Source organism: Monodelphis domestica, chromosome 5 (genome assembly GCF_027887165.1).
Source record: "Monodelphis domestica isolate mMonDom1 chromosome 5, mMonDom1.pri, whole genome shotgun sequence".
In the NCBI taxonomy this organism is placed as follows: domain Eukaryota; kingdom Metazoa; phylum Chordata; class Mammalia; order Didelphimorphia; family Didelphidae; genus Monodelphis; species Monodelphis domestica.
In genome coordinates this window covers 238,577,826-238,597,058 of record NC_077231.1, presented here as the reverse complement: position 1 = coordinate 238,597,058, position 19,233 = coordinate 238,577,826, and the positions used below count along the sequence as shown (strand labels likewise).

The following is a 19,233-nucleotide window of genomic DNA, read 5'->3' as shown; positions in this document are numbered from 1 at the left end:
ATTAATTTGCTTATCCGTGAAATCAAAGTTAGATTGTTTTAATAGGTCATTAGAGGTGTTAGAATTACATGTGGTGTTTCTCTATCTTCTCAGAAGGCAGTGTTTTTTAATAGAGTACCAGACTGGGAGTTAGTAAGACTTGGATTTGAATTTTACCTAAGACATCTAATAGTGAACAAGTAACTTAATTGATGGACATCCCTTTAATTTTCAATTCTTTGCATCCACAGAGAGAGCTGTTATACATGTTTTAGAATGGTGATTTTGCATTTTCCCTGATCACCTTAGGAAATAACCCTAATAGTGGTATTGGCCTCTTTTAATTCTTAAACCTTCACTATAGTTTCCAGTATGTTGTTTTGTTATCCTTTCATGTGACCTTCTTTATATCAGTCATTGACTATAACGACATTTGTTTCCTAGGTGAAGATTCTCAGGTTCTTTGTATAATTCTTAATTCACCACAGATTAGTTGGCATAAAAATTGCCTTTTTCTCCAAAGTTGTCTTTTTTCTTAAGTTCACTATGAGTGTTAGGAAGCAAAATATAATCAAATATCAAATAAAATTATGGTTCTTTTTAGTGCAGTGAAACAAAATTTACCAACTTCCCCTGCCTCCTCTTTTACTGGGAAACTGAAAATTGTTGTTCCATTTCCTTATAGTTTATTTTGCCATAATTGCTTTACTTCAGTTGTTCATTGTAGTATAACTGGATTTTCAAAAGCTGTAGAATCAGTACTCAAATTCAAAAATCTTGTATCAAATTGGAAAGACTTGGAAGATGGTCCCTGTAATAAATTATTTCTGCTCACTAAGGTCAATCTTGGCCAAGTATCAAGAGGGTTATCAACCAACAAGATAGTGTATAGATGCAATAGATTTTTTTTTTTTCAGTCAGGTAGGACCAAGAGCCATTTAAAATTTTTGTCTTTCCTTGCCCTGAGTCACAGGATTAGAGGTTTTCAAATGGATGGATCTCATAGTCATGCCTTTTTGTGTCTCTATCTCTGAAAAAATTCCTTTACTTTTTTCCCATTTTCTATTTTTTAAAGTTAGCTTTTAAAAAAATAGTTGTTAGGGATGTTATAATTACCTTGTATGTCTCCATATCTTCTCATGAAGAGTTAGTATTGTGGATCATGATTTCAATATTTTACTTTATAAATACCATTGAAATACTACTCGGTTTTTTTTTTCTTTCAGCTTTCTCTGAAGGCAGAGTAAATAACAATCAGGGAAGACAAATTCTGTATTCTCCATTTTAGTCATAAAATCCACTAGACATACTCATTAAATAAATTAATTTTAAGCATCTCTGCTTAGAGAGAGAGTGGATTCAAAGGGACAGAAGTCTATCCTGCCTTTGAAAATCTGACAGTTGTCACAGAAATTCACAATTTAATCTCCAATGAAAGGAAAAGTTCTAGAATAAAACTTACAGAGGACAGGTAAAAAGTTCAATTAACACTTTTGGTTCATTAAACAGAACTTCACATAGCATTTGATGCATCTGAAAGAATAATTTTCCTAAACCATTCCATCTTAAACTCTCATCCAAGATAACTTCCGTTAATCAAAGATTTCTTCCTTTTTTTAACCTAACCTTTATTTCACTGCAGAGAATAGTCCTATTCTGGGCTCATCAAGCCTTTCCCTTTAGAGATGGCTATACTTTTTGTTACTAGTGATAGAAAAGGCTTCAGTTTGCAGGACATTATTTTGGAATTGATTGTTAAAGTCTTTTAAGAATTTCTCATTTAGATTTGTCCAAAGACTGACTTTACACCAAACTTAAATTATTACTTATATTATTTTGTAATATATTGTCTAAAAAGAGAATGGGATGGGAGAAGAGCTCAGTTTTCTTCTATTCAATTTGAAGTTTCAGTGAATATATTTTTAGGTTATTTAGAAAATACAATCCAAGTCTTCTGTTTGCTTTCATTCTTTTCTTTTTCCCAAACCCTTACCTTCCATCTTGGAATTAACACTGTGTGCTGACTCCATGGCAGAAGAGTGGCAAGGGCTAGGCAACTGGGGCCAAATGAATTATCTGAGGCCAAAGCCCATCCTAGGACCTCCTGTCCCCAGGCCTGGCCCTCAATCCACTGAGCCACTCAGTTGTCCCTGCTTTCATTTGTTCTTTCAACAGGTATTTTTAAACGAATGAGTAATTTGTCAATTAGACCAGGGATTTTTTACCCTTTTTGCCTCATGCCACCCATGTGGCAGTACAATGAACTCTGAATAATATTATTTTAAAATGCATAAATTTAAGATTACAAAGGCAATTTAGTCATTAAAATTGTTTTAAAGACAAGTTCACAAATGCTTCATTAAGAACCCCTGCGTTAGATTTTATCCTAGTGAATCATGAATTGAAGAATGTTACAAGAGAAAGAGCATTAACTGGGGCTAGAGTAGAGCTCATAACTGACATTTATCATATTTGTGACCTTACACAAGTTACTTAAGCTCCCTCAGTTTTTTTACCTTTAAAATTAAGGGATTCAACTAAAAATGACTTCTGAGGCCTCTTTCAGCTTTAGATTTATGATCCAGTGAATTCTTTAGGTGGCCAAGTTGCATTTCTTTTTTAAAAGTTTGAGCTATGGACTTGTATTTTTGCTTAAAAGATAAGATTAGTACATTTCATGATATGTTTAAACAGCAGAAAGTCCTGATAGTTGGAAATAGTAGTCTTCAAAAAATATTCTAGACTTTAATCCCTTGCATAATTTTATATTTGGATTGATTCTTCATAGGCTTGTAGGTTTTAAAAGAGAGTTCAGAGGCTATCTAGTTCAACACTTTCATTTTATATTTAGAGTCACTGAGGCCCCAAATTTTCTAGCTTGAAATGTGATGAGGAAGCATTTTATGATGTAGTAGAAAAAGTACTCCTAGCATGTAGAGACACCCGAGTTCAAATCGTGTCCCTTGATCTCTCAGACTTAGTTTCTTCATCTAAAAAGAGTCAAATAATATAGGTAATGCAGCATCTCACAATGTCGTAAAAAGATCAAATAAAAATATATGAATATATAACAAGTATAAGTAAGTTTATATATGAATATATGAAAAGTTCTTTAATGTATATCATTATTTTCATCTAACTTGACTAATCTATAATAGTCCTCTGAGATTTTTAATTTTAAAGAATGAATTTTTGATGGTTATTTTGGATAAATTATTTTAAAAATGCACTTCTTACATGGCCAGGTAAATTTATAATCCCAAATCCAGATGAAAATCGTAGTCTTTACCTTTAGAGTTTTAGTTGTTGGGGATGAGTAATTTAGGAGATAGAAAATTATAAAATTAATCTCACTACTTCCCCCTGCTGGCTTAAGTAAATTAAGGTGTTTTTTTTTCTTCCTTTTTTTGAAGATTCAGTATAATTTTTAGCTTTCTTAAAGATGGGGAAATAAATAGGCCTATAGTAATAATCTGAGATGCATACAATATGTTGTGACTTGATTGTCAACTTCCCCTCCCCCAACCCCAACACTAATAGATTATTTAATTATTGTTTTCTTTTAGTCTATTGCATGATATATTTTTTTTAAAACCTGTTTTAGAATCAATACTAAGTATTAGTTCTAAGACAGAAGAGTGGGTAAAGGCTAGGCAATTGAGATTAAGTAACATGCCCTAGGTTACAGCTAGAAAGTGTCTGAGGTCAAATTTGAATCCAGGACCTCCCATATCTAGGACTGGCTCTCTACCTACAGAATCACCTAGTTGCTCCGGAGTATCATGTTTTAAAGTTGTAAAATTATGATGAGAAAGTAGTACATATACTAAAAAAACCACAAAATACTGTACTAATTTAACATATAAAAATGGCATAACATATGGATATATTACTTTGAGCAATTATGAAAAACACTGCTATGATAATTTCAAATGAAGTATTTCCTATCAAAGGTATATGAACAATATCACTAATTACAATTAAGATTTTTTCCATAATGCTATAGCAATTGAACTAATCCTTCTTTATAGAATGATAAATTGGTTTCTTTCCATATTTGTTTTCTTTTTAAAGTTTTGGAAAATTTGCAGTATGGAACATCTTCTGTCCCGTTTGGAAATTGATTCACGTCCTGTGTCTCGGCGTCTTGTACACCTTCTCTTTAATTCTTTCTTTCCTGTTAATCAACCAGAAGATGTATGGTGTGAGCGCTGTGTCACATTAATACAGATGAATCCTGCTGCAGCCAGAAAGTTTTATAAGTATGCTCATGAACACACTGCTGCTACCAACATAGGTAAGTAACACACGTCTTTTTTTTTTTGCAAATTTTATTTTATCCTATTTAACAAGTTAAAGGATGAATAATGTTATATATTTTTTTCAGTATTTTTCAGTATTTTCAGTATTCAGAATTTGAATGAATTACTTCAGGGAAATAGTGTTGAAAAGTGGGAAAATAGCTGGTAAAGACATAGAATAACCCTATGCAAGAATTTGATTTTGCAGTCTAAGTTTTTTATCTGTAAAATGGGATTGCTAATATTGATATTCCCTACCTCAAAATACAATGTTGTGGAAAAGTTTTATGCAGTGTTAAGTCTATAGAAATGAGAATGTTAATAATGGGCTTTTCACCCCCTGTGATCACATTTTTAAGATGGATTCTAACCAATTCAGATTATAATTCATTCTATAAATATTTCTTTTTAACAGAGAGATGTGTATATATGAATAACATTGCTTGTCTTTGTAATTATAGCAAAATTAATTCATGTGGTTCGTCATTGCTTAACTGCCTGTATCCAGAAGTCAGTAAGAGAGAATCTGGAAGAAGATGAAGGAATGGAAAAAGAGAACATAAATGTAAGTAGAATAGAATCTCAACCTTGTTATCAAATTTAAGTACTGCTTTCTGGTGCCCTTTAAGTGGCAATTATGTAAAGAATTAACATTTAATATTTTCTGTTTGTCATTTTATTTCTTAGAGAAAGGCAGGAGTTCAAAATTCGATGCCAACTTTAATTTGTTTTTTTCCCCTCATCTTTGTTTCTTTAATAACCTTTCTTCCATTTAACAAGCAATAAGCAAGTATTTATTAAGTTCCTACGATGTGTGTGCTAGGCACTGTGCATTAAAAGACAGAAATTTTAAAAATTCTTGCCTTGAAGGAGCTTACATTCACAACCATAGAGGATATATCTATACATATACATATACAAAATGAGTAGATATTAAATTTTTTTGCTTCAAGGCACAAGCGCCTTGAAGGATTAGGAAAGACTTTGAATAGTAGATGTCACTTGAAGTTTCAAAAGAAACATAGACTTAGTTCTAAGATGGTTTTGAAATAGGTATTTGTTAGTGAAGAGGCACAGAGATGGGAAATGAAGTATCATTTATGAAGAAGAGCAGGAAGACCAATTTGGATGGCCTGTACAATGTTTGTACAATGCCTGTACAATCCACAGGCACTGTATACACTGATATCATGGGATCCCTAAATTCTATACATAAAACAGTGGTAGATACTAAAATTTAATATGTAGTTTAATTCACTATTCAAGTTTAATATCCTGGTACCTAAAATTCTATCAATACAGAAATATTTGTGTAATTAAGACCCGTAAAATATTGTGGGCTTTTTAAAAAAGCTTTATATCATAATTAAAAGCTTTTTAGGAAAACTCTGTTCCCTCATCTAATCACTTGTGTTTTTTATCTTGTTTTTTTTTTATGCATGCATTTTAGGACAGATTAAAATTTAAGCATATGAAGTTTCATAGTCCTTCATGTGAATCTTTTTTTTTTTTGGTTTTGTTTTCATTTTAAGAAATGGTGTTTAGCTTATAGCTCATAAGTATGATTTAAAAAATCTTATGCTCAAGGTTGGGAGCCTCGAAAAAAGTTTCTTCTCTTTCTGAGATAACACCTTACAAGAGGGATGCATAGACTTTTAAGGTATCTGTTGGCTGTGTATTTCTAAAATTTGTTAAGTGCTAAAGAGTATCTTTTTTACTTTACATTTCCATTATAAAATTATTTTTTCTCTTTAGGTGCTGGAGAATACATTGTCAATAAGTGATATACCCTCTATGGCAGGTTTATTGGAAGTCATTGTAATTCTATGGGAAAGCATTCATAAAACTTTAGAACATAATGAAGAAGCTAAAGTTTACACCATCAGCAAATTTGCTTCTGTGCTTCCAGAGTACCTTAAGCACTTTACAGTGAGTTTTAAACTAAGTATCACAATTATTATGAGCATGATATGTTGAAAAAGTTGTGTCTTCAAAAGCATTTCCAGATTTTCCCAAAGAATAGTTGAAAGAACTAGAAATGTTCTACCTGGAACAAAGAAAACTTAGGAATGGACATGGTAACTATCTTAAACTATCTAGAGGTCTGCTATGTGGAAATTAGATTAGACTTTTTCTCTATGGCCTTAAAATAGAAGTAACAGTAATTAGTTAAAAATGTAGAGATAGATTTATAGCAAAGATGATAGATAACTTTGAAGTTATATATCCAAAAGTGGAATGGGCTGTTGAGTAGTCTACCCCTTATGTTTCCCCCTTTACCTCTTTAAATAAAGAATGAATGAGAGCCTGTGTTATAGAGAAGATTCTTGGATAAGAATAATTGGATTAAATAGCTGCTGATGTTCTTTTTAATGAATGGCATTCATTAACTTTAAAATTACTTTTGGGAAACAACCAAAAACAAAAACATTTTACTATGTTAAATATTACCTGAAATACTTTTTTACTATATATTGTATGTATTGGTTCCTTGTAATAGTTCATGGTAGCCTTATCTTTGGATAGGAAGACATTGAGTATTTTATAGTATTCTTTAATGCATTTTTCCTTCTCATTTCTAGGATGATCGTTGCAAGATTCCATTGTTTATATTGCTCTCTTTTATGCCAGCCTCTGCAGTACCTCCATTCAGGTACTGTGTGGAGTTTTTAAATGGGAGGACCCTGGGATAATTTTTTTTTCCTGCTTTTATTTATTTGTTTGATTATTTAGAAGCTTGAACTTAATTAAAATAGCTTGGTAAATTTTAAAGGACAAAAGTAGAACTTGGCCATCTAGCCTTTTATATGCTCTTATGCTTTCATTTTTTTCCTCCATAGAAAGAGGTGGGAAGAATGTTATGATTCAATATTTACAGCAAAAGAGAAGGAACCATGTACAGCTAAAGTCATAATATTCAAACCTTTTTTAAAAATACTTATTTTAAGTGGTGACAAATTCTCAAAGCATAATTAATTTTATTTACCTTAACCATTAAGGAAAGGTAGAGAGAGTATCACAAAATTAAGAATGCACTTATTTTAAAATCTGTGATACATGGGGTGTGTGTGTGTGTGCGTGCTGTTAAAGTCATGTTCCAAGGACTTGGGATAGTGTGTAGATGATCTTGGGATCTTGAACTCTCTAACTCAAAGAATAGAAATTATATTTTTTCAATTTTTCAATTTTTCTAATTTTCTAAATTTCTATTGTTTTAGAATTGATATTCTAGTTTTTTTGTAGAATTCATATTCTTTGAGTTAGATGCTACCAAAGTAAAAGACTTCAGTATCCCAATGATGGACTATCAATTTGACATTCAAAGATTAATTTAACAAAGTTTAGAGAAGGTTTATTGGAAATCATTGTCATTCTATGAGAAAGAATTCATAAAACATTGGAACGTAATGAAGAAGATTAATTACTAGAAGGTGGGTTAACAGTTGATGAATTTTTTCAGCCCTATTCATAAAATTTAACTAAAATGTATATACACATACAGAAGTTGTGTTGATTTGTTGTTGTTCAGTTGTTTCAGTTATGTCTGAATCTTTGGGACTCCATTTGAAGTTTTCTTGGCAAAAGTACTTGAGTGGTTTGATATTTCCTGTTCCAGCTTATTTTACAGATGAGAAAACAGGTTTAAATGATTTACCACGTTCACACAACTGGTATGTGTATGAGGCCTGATTTAAACTCAGGAAGATGATTCTTTCAGATTTTAGGCCTCTACTCTATCCACTGTATCCCCTAATTGCCCTTTTTATGTGGAACTCAATGGCAAATCAGAAGCCTAAATTTATAGGACTCTTGGTCATCTCTGCTTGAAGTAATCATGATAAGCCTAAATAAATGAAACACCATAAAGATAATTACAACTTATTTATTAGTCAAAAATGTATTTTAATATTTGGTGGTATAATCAAGAAAGTAAGATGGTGAGAAGTGTTAAAAAATATGGTATAAGAAAGCTCTGGTTTGAGAATTATTCAAGTTTTACACTTATATTAAGCAATATTTTTCTGTTAAGAAAAGAAGAAAGATATTAGAAGTGGTATTTTTTTAAACCCTTGCCTTCTATTTAAGAATTAATAGTAAGCATTGCTTCAAAGGTAGAAGAGAGGTAAGGGCTAGGAAATTGGGGTTAAGTAACTTCCCCAGGATAACACAGCTAGGAAGTGTCTGAGGCCAGATTTGGACACTTGTCTCTAGGTCTGCCTCTCCATCCACTAAGCTGCTCCTGAAGTGATGAATATTGAATATCATAACACAAAAATTAAATTGGCTATATCGTTTTCTTAAATTTAATTTTTTAACTAAGCAGGTTCTTCCTCTCCCTTCCCTCCATCCAAAAAAATGAAAAAACAAAGTCCTTCTAAATATGAGCAAAATCCTACATTAGTTGGAATTAGGAGAGGGTTGCATGCACTTGACTTTCATTTTTCTGCCCCTCCCTTCCAGAAAGAGTATAAGAATCTTATCACTGGACCACGTGCCCTAAATACTAAAGGAGAACCTAATCCTGGAAATGACTGATAGGAACAAAACATGAAAACAACTAATTTTTATTATTTACTACATTATAGGAAGCCAAAATTAATCATCTTTGACTTCTGATAACAATGTTGCTGAAGTTTTGCATAATACTTTAATGCTCAGTATTCTAGAATTAAAAGACCACTCACTTGATAGTGTATGAATAAAACTGATGTTAGAATTAGCATCTAATTGTAATTGAGCAAATAGTAAGGTTAAAAAAAATGGTCTAACATAATGAAGATTTTAAAAAATACAAGTTTGTAACCAAATTTAAAGATCAGTCTCCAGTTTGAAATAGATTGACTTCAAAAATCTAATTTTTTTTTAAATGAAAAAAGTCTCAGGTAAGAAATCATTCTTAATTTGTAGATGATTTGCTGAACATTTAGAAAATTATAGTAAAATTTGTTCATAGACTTACCCTACCTGTGTTGTGTTAGTGTAGGGATTAAATTAGGAGTTTTGACAAAATAAGAAGCAGCTTTTAATAACTTATAGTAGAGTTGTAAATTAATATTATTCATTTAAGTCAGAGAAAACTTCTAGCAGCTTTTAATAATTTACAATTTAATTTTATTAAAATAGAGATTGTAAAAGAATATAGTAAAGGTGAGAAATATAGGAAAGAGGTAGAGAAAGAAATTGCCCAATACTTAACTAGCTATCCTATAACTACCTCTTACTGCCATTAGAGAAAGTCCAGCTGATCACCCCTCAGCTCAGCTCACCAGGCAGAATCAATATATATACATATATCTATCTCCCAACCACCAACTAACAAACAACCAACAACTAATCACCAACCCATACCACCAGCGACCAATCCCCAATGACCAACTACCAACTATCTCCCCACCCAAAAAAGGTCAAAAAGCCAAAAATCCCCTTTCAGTCCTCGTGTTGGCCTTTTATATCCCCTTCTTACCTCACTTCCTGTCTCTGGTTTCTACTTCCTTGCACTGTGGGAAATCTTTATACTTCTGTATGGTAAAAGGACCTCTAGGTCCCCAGTTAAATTAGATAAAGGGATTAAGAATTCTCTTTTACACTTACTCTACCTGTGTTGTTAGCTCTAAGATATGACTATAAGTAAAACAATAAAGGTGGTAGTGAATAATGTGCGAACACTTTTAGAAATTAAAGATATGGAGTTGTGAACTGATCCAACCATTTTGGAGGGCAATTTGGAACTATGCCCAAAGGGCAACAAAAGAATATCTACCCTTTGACCCAGCCATAGCACTGCTGGGTCTGTACCCCAAAGAGATAATGGACACAAAGACTTGTACAAAAATATTCATAGCTGCGCTCTTTGTGGTGGCCCAAAACTGGAAAACGAGGGGATGCCCATCAATTGGGGAATGGCTGAACAAACTGTGGTATATGTTGGTGATGGAATACTATTGTGCTAAAAGGAATAATAAAGTGGAGGAATTCCATGGAGACTGGAACAACCTCCAGGAAGTGATGCAGAGCGAGAGGAGCAGAACCAGGAGAACATTGTACACAGAGACTAATACACTGTGGTATAATCGAACGTAATGGACTTCTCCATTAGGGGTGGTGTAATGTCCCTGAACAACTTTCAGGGATCCAGGAGAAAAAAAACACCATTCATAAGCAAAGGATAAACTATGGGAGTGGAAACACCGAGAAAAAGCAACTGCCTGAATACAGAGGTTGAGGGGACATGACAGAGGATAGACTTTAAATGAACACTCTAATGCAAATACTATCAACAAAGCAATGGGTTCAAATCAAGAAAACATCTAATGCCCAGTGGACTTACGCGTCGGCTATGGGGGGTGGGGGGGAGGAAAAGAAAATGATCTATGTCTTTAACGAATAATGCTTGGAAATGATCAAATAAAATATATTAAAAAAAAAAAAAGAAATTAAAGATATGCTTGGTATGGTTGAGGGACAACAGTATATAAGTGCCTTCAAATATGTAGGTTGAAAATAACTAAAAGGATTGGCATCAAGAGGTAAGTATAAAGGCAGACAGGTGCCTATTGTGGCTCTGGGCTTAGGCTTCAGTAGACTGAAAAGTTGACAGATTTGTAGTAATGGGATACCATGAACATAAACTGGGATATGTATTAAAATGCTTTAATGACTTTATTGTGAGATACTGTTGGTCAATGTGTACCTATACTATAAAGTTATAGATATTTAATAAAGTTTATTTAAAATGTTTCATAAACTACTAATTCCAAGCCAGAAGATTAGTAAGTGCTAGGCAATTGGAGTTAAGTGACTTGCCCAGGGTCACACAGCTTGGAAGTGTCTGAGGCTAGATTTGACCCTAAGTCCTTCTGACTCACTCTGTCCTTTGAGCTACCTCGCTGCCTCTAAATATTCCTTTTAAATTGTTATTTTAGTGATAGCATATTTTAAAAATGTTTTTAACATAAGATTCTCACTAAGTTTTAAATCAATATTAGAATAATAGTTTTCTATAAAGAAAGAGAACCACAAAATAGTTTATCTACCTCCTAACTGCAGGAAAACCAGTTACTATTAAATTCTTGTGAGTATAAAGTTTTGAGGACTATTCCTTGAGGATATTACAATTTTTATTGAGATGTATGTAAGATATTCTCTTATTTTCAGTCTATTCAAGAACTTGTTTTGTACTGAAAATTTTTAAAAATTAGCACTATGAAATGAACTCTCATACCTCCTTGAAGGATCTGGTATTTCTCATCTTTTAAAAACAGTGAAGTTTTTACCATCTTAAATAGGTATTTATGTTTTTGGAATTTTTAGCTGTAGTGTCATCTCTACATTGAGGAATCAAGAAGAAGGATCTATAGAAGAGAAATATTATACCCTAATTGATTGTCTTTGCTCCTGGGGACAAGTGGGACACATCTTTGAGCTTATTTGTGATTGGTTGCCAGATGGAGAGTCCAAAAACAAAGTATGTGAATTTTTAAGTTCTAAAAATTTATTTAATAGCATCTTTATTCAGCAATTTGTCACATGAGGATATTTGTTAGAAATCATTTGTCTTGTTTTCTCTATTGTAAAATTTAGTGTGTATTTTCTTTTTATTCAGAGTACGTCAGCCACTAAACGTCATGTAAGAATCCAGGATTCAAATCAGGCAAAACCTGAATTGGCATTGAATTATATAGAGTACTTGTTGCTTCACAATAAGAATCGAGATTTCCTGTTATCTCTCCCTGAAAAGAGACTAAACAGTCTTTTGAAAGCACTTGAAACTTCAAAGGTAATTTTTTCTTCAAAAATACTGAACTATATACTGCTAGAATTTTCAAATTCCATATTCTTATATTATCAATGGAATCTTAGAGCTTGAAATGCCCATAGAGTTTATCTAGTCCAATCACCATGAATTATAGATGAGAAAATTTAGCCTCAGAGGGTTGTAACTGGCCCTTGGACATATGCTAATTTATGACAAAACCTAGATAAGAACCTTAGTCTTCTGAGTAGCTTGTTTGAAATATATTGTGAAGGCAAGGTTAAAGTGTGAAAAATTAGTGATTAATACAAGTGAGTCTGAAATGATTGGTAGAGTTCATAGGTATGAGTTTAGAGCCCAAATCGGGTTTGGATTTGACTACCTGGGCAATAATTCATATAGCAGGTAAACCTTGAACCTAGATACAACTGATCGGTTGTGAATATAGGAAGAAGATGAGGTATATTCCCAGTAGTGCAAATAGCATGAACACAGGTAGAAGTGATATGACATAGATCAAAGTAGTAAAGAAACTAACCTTAGTAAAATGGAATATTCATGGTGGAGAATGCTAGAGTTTCCTCAATATTATTTGAAGACTCATTTAAAAAAATTTGAGGTTCTCACTTTAAGAGTTAAACTAATGTCTAATACTTGAAGTATTTTTTTAAAATATATTTTATTTGATCATTTCCAAGCATTATTCGTTAAAGACATAGATCATTTTCTTTTCCTCCCCCCCCATCCCCCCCCCCCCCCCCACCGTAGCCGACGCGTAAATCCACTGGGCATTACATGTTTTCTTGATTTGAACCCATTGCTTTGTTGATAGTATTTGCATTAGAGTGTTCATTTAGAGTCTCTCCTCTGTCATGTCCCCTCAACCGCTGTATTCTGGCAGTTGCTTTTCCTCGGTGTTTCCACTCCCATAGTTTATCCTTTGCTTATGAATGGTGTTTTTTTCTCCTGGATCCCTGCAAATTGTTCAGGGACATTACACCGCCACTAATGGAGAAGTCCATTACGTTCGATTATACCACAGTGTATTAGTCTCTGTGTACAATGTTCTCCTGGTTCTGCTCCTCTCGCTCTGCATCACTTCCTGGAGGTTGTTCCAGTCTCCATGGAACTCCTCCACTTTATTATTCCTTTTAGCACAATAGTATTCCATAACCAACATATACCACAATTTGCTCAGCCATTCCCCAATTGATGGGCATCCCCTCATTTTCCAATTTTTGGCCACCACAAAGAGCGCAGCTATGAATATTTTTGTACAAGCCTTTTTGTCCATTATCTCTTTGGGGTACAGACCCAGCAGTGCTATGGCTGGGTCAAAGGGTAGATATTCTTTTATCGCCCTTTGGGCATAGTTCCAAATTGCCCTCCAGAATGGCTGGATCAGTTCACAACTCCACCAGCAATGAATTAATGTCCCTACTTTGCCACATCCCCTCTAGCATTCATTACTTTCCTTTGCTGTTATGTTAGCCAATCTGCTAGGTGTGAGGTGATACCTTAGAGTTGTTTTGATTTGCATCTCTCTGATTATAAGAGATTTAGAACACTTCTTCATGTGCTTGAAGTATTATTTTTATAAAGTTTATTATCTGACAAAATAGAACCACGTGACTAAATTTTCTACCAGCTCATAGTCCCCACTCAACCAAAGCCACCGACAGGAAGGAAAAGCAAGCTAGACACAGAACTCCACCCAATTTATCTCTTGTCTTCATCAGCACATAAGGACAGGAAGTGACTGGCTCCTGGGAATCATAGTTTTTAGGGTAACAGATTCCAATTTCACACCCCTGTTGCTTATTTCATCCCAGCTCTGCTGCCAAATTGGGAATCAGGATTGGTAGTACAAGGTAACTTGTACTAAATACAGACACAATTAGTTGTTTGCTTTTGTAAGGGAGAATGATAAAAAGGAGGGGCCGAAAGCAAAAAGCATGTCAGAAAAGTACCTCTTGCTGTGTTGCAGACATTTTAAAGAATTAAGAAAAGTAGTATCCAGGATTGTTTGTCAGAACTGAGGGAAACTTTTAAAAATACAATTAATAGAGAAGGAAGAGTTATTGCTAGAAGCTAATTTCCCTGAGAAACTTAAATTTTTTCCTAAAATGTTTAGTGATGAATCACGGTCCAACTTTTTTACCATGTATATTGTTTAGGAAAAGAGTACTTAAGTGTAGAGCTATGTTTACTTTGACAAATGGGTAACTAATTAGTTAAATGAGAGTCAATAAACATTTATTGAGTTCTTTGTACAGAAATCTGTGCTACTTATTTTGAAAGAAAAAGTTTATATAAGTTATACTCCTGACGCTCTTGGAACTTACTATGAGAGGAGTTAACCATACACTGAGGGGGACAGTTTGGGAGAAGGGAAGTTTATGCAGCGTTTTTGTTATTGTTTGTTTTTTTCATTTGTGTCTGACTCATAATGACCCCATTAGGGACTGTTGTTGTTGTTGTTGTTGTTGTTGTTGTTTGTTTGTTTGTCTTTATTTGTTTTGGGCAAAGATACTAGAGTGATTTGTCACATCCTTCTCTAGTTTATTTCACAGGAAACTGAGGCAAACCAGGTTAAGTGACTTGTCCAGGGTCACACAGCTAATAAGTATCTAAAGTCTGATTTGAACTGGGGAAGATGAGACTTCCTGATCCCACACCCAGCACCTCTATCCATTGTACTGCCTAGTTAACCTCACATGTTATACAGAGACACATAATAAACATTCATAGTATAGAAGAGTTTACAAAGAACTTCATGAGGTCTATGTAGGAGAAAGAAGTTCCTGAATACATGAAGGAAGACTTCATGAAGGAGCTGGCATTTGAACCAGGCTTGAAGGATGAGTAGGAAATGAAAGGCAATGAAAAAGTCTTTCTATGAGTAGGAAATAGTGTGAACAAAAACACAGAATGATCCAGGATTCTTCTAGAGATAGATTTATCCATATTGGTCAGTGTAGAATATGTGGAGGGAAGAAGGGTATATGCTATAAGGCTGAAGAAGTAAGAGCATTACTATATTGTGATGGGTTTCAATGTCTAGCAAAGGAGTTGAACCTATATCACCTATGTGGTAGTTGATAAGGAGCCATTTTGGTGCTAAAAAATGTATTTTATCCATCATTGTTTCATTCTGAACTTAAACGTTAATAAAATATTTCCCTATGTAGGAGAACAGAAAGATAGAAATGTATATCTCTATATAATGTATATGTCTATATAATATATGCATATATTATGTACATGAAACTATGATTTTCTATCATGTACAATTTTTTAAATACACCATCAAGACAAAATATGTAATTTGTTTTTGTTCTTGTAGCCCCAGAGTCCATTATGTTATATTATATTGTTAGATATAAATTGGTACTTAAATATTTACCAATTGATTAGTACTTTCTAAACATAACTTTTTGTTTTTGTAGTGCTTTTACTTATTAAAACTTTTTTATATCTGCTTTTTAATTATATCCAGTGTTTATTTATTGATTTTTAAAAAACCCTTACCTTTTGCCATAGAATCACTACTATGTATTGATCCCAAGTCAGAAGAGCATTAAGGGCTAGGCAATGGGGGGTTCAAGTGACTTGTCCAGAATCACAGAGCTAGGAAGTGTCTGAGGTCAGATTTGAACCCAAGACCTCCCCATCTCTGGACCTGGCTCTCTATCCACTGAGCCAGCTATCTGTCCCCCAATTAATTGATTTTTAATCCATCATCTAAGTTTTTGTTTTCTAACTTGGCTTCTTTTAGATATTCTTATATATAATTGCCCATTTTATGTGCTTGTCAACTATTCTAGTATTAGTGAACTTTCTTTTGCTTTTCTTTTTTTGGTCTACTTTTTCATTCTAACCTTTTTAGATTTTTCTTTTTGCATTATTATGGTATCTTATTTCAAAGTTAATATTGTTATCAAGTAATTAATATGAGACCATTGAACTTTGTGTCATCTAAGAGACCTTCATCTCCATGTTCCAGAAATTGAAGTCAAATATATTTTATTTTCTTCTCTCTAAATCTACTAAGAATTTAAGTTGGACTTACAATACATAAGACTTAATAGAACTAAATCCAATGTGACTTTGATTGCTGCAATGAAACTGTGTTATCTGATGTAGCTACCCTCAGATTAATGAGGTTGCATATTTTTGAGAATATGAGTCTGAAATTTATTGTCTCAACCATTTGCCATCATATTACAGAAAGATATTTTATCAGTTATACAGTCATCTGATGCAAAGTGTCCTAACTTCAATCAAGCAACTTCTGTACGAGCATTTACCATCTATTGTCGATTTTGTATTCATCTCCACCACAAGGTATATAGTTTTAATGTTCTCTTATAATACATAGGAAGCATGTTAACAAATAAGATTCATTACTGATTTGTTTCTGTCATTGTCTCATTGTTGAGCAGTTTTGTTCAGAAGGAAAAATGTATCTATCTTGTTTGGAAGAAACTGGATTTTGGATAGAAAATCAAATTATACCTCTTATTCATGGACAAGAAGAAGAACACTTGAAGTCTTGCAGAGAAATTTACCAGAAAACTATTCAGGTTTGAATCTCCTTTACACTGTGAGCCCCTTGAAATACGAACTGTCTGTTGCCTTTCTTTATATCCTCAGTGGTTAGCACAGTTGTCGCTTAATTAAATGCTTATTTTCTAAATTATAACACATTTTTTCTAGTGGCAAATTATCTTAATTTGGAATGTTGTTATTGATCTATTTTTAAATGATTACTTAGGATTCATATTCAGTCAGGAAGTTATAAGCTATAGTGCAATATAAATAATCAGAACTCATTTGGTTGATTCACATCTTATTTTTCTTGTTTGTTTTTTAACAACATATTAAGATATGAAAGTATATTATTTGTGAATTGGGATATCAACATCTTATGCTGTATCCTCATTATTATTATTATTATTGTTATTCTTTCTTTTTTTTTTTAAACCCTTACCTTCCATCTTGGAATCAATACTGTGTATTGGTGCCAAGGCAGAAGAGTGGTAAGGGCTAGGTATGGGGGTCAAGTAACTTGCCCAGGGTCACACAGCTGGGAAGTGCCTGAGGCCAGATTTGAACTTAGGACTTCCCATCTCTAGGCCTGGCTCTCAATCCACTGAGATACCCAGCTTCCCACCTTACAGAACTATTTCTTATATAGTTACATAAATCTTGCAGAAAGATATAGTCTATCAAATTTTAGAAACTAGTTGAATTTTAACATTTAAAAATCTTCATTTTAGTGTTGATTTTTATCATTAACATGTCTTGTTAATCAATCTATCGTTTATAGGCCTATGTTACAGTTTGTAAAGATGCTATAATGGTTGGCTTTGGAGATTCCAAGTTTTACATGCAGCTTTTAAAAATAACTCTTGGAATTATGCAAACAGGTACACTTCATTTTTTCATAGAGTACAAGTACAATTTAATTTGTTGACACAGCTTTCTTATAAATGTACATTCAGTGTTTTGGGATTTTTTTAAATGAATGGTATTTATACTGTTACCTTAAACCTTTGGCGATAAAATTGCTTGGCACAGTTTTTCTGGGTGTAGATAAAATGGGGAAGATGTTCCATTTTTTAAGAAAGTTTCAATTGCTTAAAAGCTGATGTTAGGCGCAATGATCTAAGATGGAGAGATTACAGTAATAAGCCACGGGCTCCTCAATCTTTGGCTTTATTTGGTCTGTGTAGTTCATTTGTCTAGACATGGAGAATGTATCTCAAGACCAGAAATCTTTGCTGTTCATAGATGAAAATGGTAGAGGAAACTAAGGGAGCCTCCATTAGGAAAAGGAGAAGTACTTCTCTGAGGTGCTTTCAAAGTAGAAATGCCCATTTTGGGATTCATCCCTCTGTTCCAGAAATTATTTCTTTTTGTAATAAAGTTTCAGATACTCAGAAAATGTTTTGGAGATGATTTAGTCAAACTTTATTATATATATATACATACATATATATATATATATAAGTATATATATATATATTCCCTATGGTTTTTAATCTATTTTTATTATTATTTATTCTAAATTAGTGCCATCTTTTAGTTTATTTTTTAGCTATAATTTATTTATTTAGAACATTTTCCTATGGTTACATGATTCTTGATTTTTCCCAGCTCTCTTCCTTCCCACCTCCCAGAGCTGATAAGCAATTTTTCTGGGTTATATATGTATCATTGTTCATAACCTATTTACATGTTATTTATATTTGCAACAGAGTGATTTTTTTTTAATGCAAATATCTCCATCGAACCATATGATCAATCATATGTTTTTTTTTCTGCATTTATACTTCCACAGTTCCTTCTCTGGATGTGGATAGCATTCTTTCTCATAAGTTCCTCTGGATTGTACTGGGTCATTGCATTGCTGCTAGTAGAAAAGTCTATTACCTTCGATTGTACCATAATGTATCAGTCTCTGTGTACAATGTTCTCCTGGTTCTGCTCCTTTTCCTCTGCATCAATCCCTGGAGATCTTTCCAGTTCACCTGGAATTCCTCCAATTCATCATTCCTTTCATCAAAATAATATTCCATCACTATCAGATACCACAATTTGTTCAGCCATTCTCCAATTGAAGGGCATCCCCCCCCATTTTCCATTTTTTTGTCACCACAAAGATCGCGGCTATGAATATTTTTGTATAAGCATTTTTCCTTATTTTCTCTGTGGGGTACAAATCCAGCAATGGTGTGGCAGGATCAAAGGGCACGCATTCTTTTAAAACCTTTTGTGCATGGTTCCTAATTGCTCTCCAGAATGGTTGGATTAATTCACAACTCCATTACTAATGTATTAGTGTCCCAATTTTGCCACATCCCCTTCAGCATTCATCACTTTCTTTTGCTGTCATATTGACCAATCTGCTAGGTATAATGTGATACCTCAGAGTTATTTTAATTTGCATTTCTCTAATCAGGAAGGATTTAGAATCCTTTTTCATGTTATTACTGATAGTTTTGATTTCTTCATCTGAGAACTGCCTATTTCTATTCCTTTACCATTTGTCAATTGAGGCTTGATTATTTTGTAAATGTGACTTAGTTCCATATATATTTGGGAAATTAAACCTTTGTTAGAGAGTTTTGTTATAAAAATGTTTTCCCAGTTTGTTGCTTTCCTTCTAATTGTGGTTGCATTGGTTTTGTCTGT

The 19,233-nt window shown here is 33.2% G+C and overlaps 1 protein-coding gene across 1 annotated transcript in view; it reads left to right on the top strand.

Moving 5' to 3' along the window:
• The window catches only part of NCAPG2 (non-SMC condensin II complex subunit G2), a 96,391-nt gene that overhangs the window by 39,441 nt on the left and 37,717 nt on the right, over nucleotides 1–19,233 (top strand). The window contains exons 14-22 of the mRNA XM_007504688.3: nucleotides 4,054–4,276; nucleotides 4,742–4,845; nucleotides 6,036–6,209; nucleotides 6,863–6,933; nucleotides 11,592–11,745; nucleotides 11,884–12,057; nucleotides 16,264–16,380; nucleotides 16,479–16,619; nucleotides 17,366–17,465. Coding sequence (XP_007504750.2) covers nucleotides 4,054–4,276; nucleotides 4,742–4,845; nucleotides 6,036–6,209; nucleotides 6,863–6,933; nucleotides 11,592–11,745; nucleotides 11,884–12,057; nucleotides 16,264–16,380; nucleotides 16,479–16,619; nucleotides 17,366–17,465 — 1,258 coding nt within the window. The remainder of the gene's footprint in view (nucleotides 1–4,053; nucleotides 4,277–4,741; nucleotides 4,846–6,035; nucleotides 6,210–6,862; nucleotides 6,934–11,591; nucleotides 11,746–11,883; nucleotides 12,058–16,263; nucleotides 16,381–16,478; nucleotides 16,620–17,365; nucleotides 17,466–19,233) is intronic.